This window comes from Pyrus communis, chromosome 3 (assembly GCF_041283825.1).
Source record: "Pyrus communis isolate YQ-2024b chromosome 3, ASM4128382v1, whole genome shotgun sequence".
Classification (NCBI taxonomy): Eukaryota; Viridiplantae; Streptophyta; class Magnoliopsida; order Rosales; family Rosaceae; genus Pyrus; species Pyrus communis.
This window is the reverse complement of record NC_142567.1, coordinates 16,810,930-16,813,725: the sequence shown is the minus strand read 5'-3', so window position 1 is coordinate 16,813,725 and position 2,796 is coordinate 16,810,930. Positions and strand designations below refer to the sequence as shown.

Genomic DNA, 2,796 nt, shown 5'->3' with positions numbered 1-2,796 from the left:
TTAATTTGAAACATAGTGTGCCTAATCAAACTGAATACTTTAAATGCAAGAGTGAATGCTCTTACCAACTAGGTTACAAATAGAGTAGTGATGGTTGCTTTCAAACAGTAGGAATCAATCTGGCATTTCATTTCTCATTTGTTTCTACACCTTTGCTCTGGAGTGCGATCTAAGATACAAGTTACAGTTTCTACTTCAGATCGCACTCGGTGAGCAAAGGAGAACAAACAAATCCGAACTGAAATATCAGACTGATTCCTATTGTTTGAAAGCAACCTCACATTCATAGGTAACATATCGTCTCCAAGATGTTCCCAATAATCATTTCTTGGAAAAGAGTTCTTCAAAAGTGTTCTTGCATTTTTCAAGCAGAAAGGTTGATGGAGTAAAGAACATTGAATTCGCATCATAATCCCACCTGTAAACCAACTTAAACCGTTCAATCAACGTGTTCCCTATTGCTATGCTACGCTACAACCAAAATTACAGACAGTAACTGAGAACTTCATCTTTCATCTTTCATCTTTCGATCTTGCCCTGCTTATCCTTCAAGGAAGTATTAGGAACCGGGTGCCAACCATTTACCCTCTCTTTGCCGAGGCAGTCTTGATTCCCAGAACCCTGTTTACCGAAGTGATCTTTCTCAGAAGGCTTGCTAGAGTCTGAACTACTAGTGTTAGTTGCCCCTGTTACAACATTTTTCTTCCCACTACTTCCTTTGTGATCCTTCGTCAACCTGCTGGTAGTTTGCGCCTTCGATTCGACCACAATTTCCTTCAGTGCTTCTTCCAATTTCCTTCAGTGCTTTTTTCCATCAGTAGCGTTTAGTTCGTCTTTTGCTTTTGCTACTTCTTTCTTGTTTTTCTTCTCCAGTTCCTGAGATAGCGATTTTGGTGAGAGGAAGAAAGATAAACGGCAACCCAGTAAAGTTTTTTGCATTAGCAACCATATAGCAACATCTCATTCAAGATCAATGAACGATAAACGTGAACTGTTGTCGACTCTGGAAATCTATAGGTGCTGCCTAAGATTAATGAAAGATTTAAATGAAAGCTAATACAGCTCTGTGCTGTTCTGTGTTAATGCTAGTGGAAATTTTGCACTAATTTTGCCTGATGAATTTCTTATATGATTGCCCCAACATTCTTTTAACGAATGTGGGTGGAAAAATCAAAGCATTTTAGTGAAACTCGTATATACCTTGCTCAATTTCCAAACATGCCCTTATCAAACTTGACATCATCATATTTCTGTGTTAGAAAACAATGCACCGTCTTTGAAACCAATCATTGAGATGAAACTTTCATGAGCATCGATGGAAGAAGAAAGAAATTTGGAGTTCAGTAAAAAAAAATTTCTATAGGATTCAATATTCGGACAGGGTATGTGTGTGTGCGCACATGCGTGCATGATGAACCAACCAGATGAGTGTATCAGTAAAAATGCATACGACTTCTTTCCGCAAAGTTGTTTTGTAAAATCGACAGATTCATAAGGAGTGTCACTGTAAATCCAATGCATGAAACAAGTATTACAAATTCCTAAGGATGGTCTATGATGGAAGATAATGTCACAAAATCCAATAGAGACTTTACACCATATGCACAATTTAAAGCTAACATAAATGTTTAGTTACCGCTTCCATTCTTCTAATTTCATAGCGAGCATACTGAGCCACCAGATACACAGCTGTTACATGAAATAAGTTTTCAGATAGTGATGTGCAACCACACGAAAAACCAAATATCAAACGTGATACCTACCCAAGGAAGGCAGGCAACAAAAGAATAGTTGTACCAAAAGGAAATATTCATCAACAGCTTCTTTAGAAAGTAATCGACGCCACACGCACAGAAATTAAGGCAAAACTAACGTAGACAAACGGAAAAAAGGACAAAGGCTTTGCTGCAAAATGGTGAGAATATACAAAATCCCTTTCCATTTCCGGGTTGCATTATTCGATTGTTCCACTGCTCGACCTAAGCATTAAACTTTTGTATTTCTTTGAACTCAATACGAAAATTCTGACAATTAAAGACCCGAAAATATGGATGGTTTACTTAGCTTTTACCCATGCACCAATATTTACTTGGACTGCTGGACATCTTGATATCCTTCAACAACTTCAAATAAACAAGAACGCCACTAGCTAGTGCCTTAGCAACTGGCTTCAAACCCAATTTTCAATACCACCTTTGCCAACATTTGGTCCCTTTAATAAACTTTTCAATCCAACATTCTACCGGCTATATAAGGCCATCCCCAATGGAGAGAGCTAAAAAATGACCTAATTTGCCCAAAATTTGGAAAGCCAAAAAATGTTCTGATTTGTTCAAAAACTCATCTCCAACCGATGGCTAGACTATAACGGTAATTTAACTAAATTAACCAATAAATTTGAAGTATAAACTTAAAACTAATAATTATTGAAAGGGCTATGTTTAGCTCATTTGGTTGAAGATGGTATATGAGCATGACCTGACATTATTTATTTTTAAATATTTTTTTCAGAAGCTGTAATTCTGGACGAACTATGTTTAACCATTTTGGTAGGAGATGGTCTAAATATCCTATCTACACATATGCCCCAATATGTTCGACGAAATGCCAAAGAGAAATGAAAACGACCCACAAGTTCCAATCAGAGGAAAAGCAATACCAACGTTCAGGACAATCAAAAGAACGAGAAAACAACGCTAAACAGCAGAAAATTTGAAGCAAAGCAATACCCAAATTTAATTTTCGAGGGGAGAGCAGGGTCGGCCCTGGGTGAGCCTTCGAAGTGGGGCCTTAAAA

General features: G+C 37.5%; 1 protein-coding gene across 1 annotated transcript; it reads right to left on the bottom strand.

Moving 5' to 3' along the window:
* Positions 1-477: 477 nt before the first annotated feature.
* LOC148698036 (uncharacterized) lies at positions 478-2,105 on the bottom strand. The gene is made up of 5 exons (XM_088690362.1): positions 2,090-2,105; positions 1,764-1,823; positions 1,637-1,689; positions 987-1,024; positions 478-796 (listed from the first exon to the last, which is right to left on the bottom strand). The coding sequence occupies exons 1-5, from the start codon at positions 2,103-2,105 to the stop codon at positions 520-522; spliced, it is 444 nt and encodes a 147-aa protein (XP_088546488.1). The 3' UTR covers positions 478-519.
* Between the last annotated feature and the right edge of the window lie 691 nt (positions 2,106-2,796).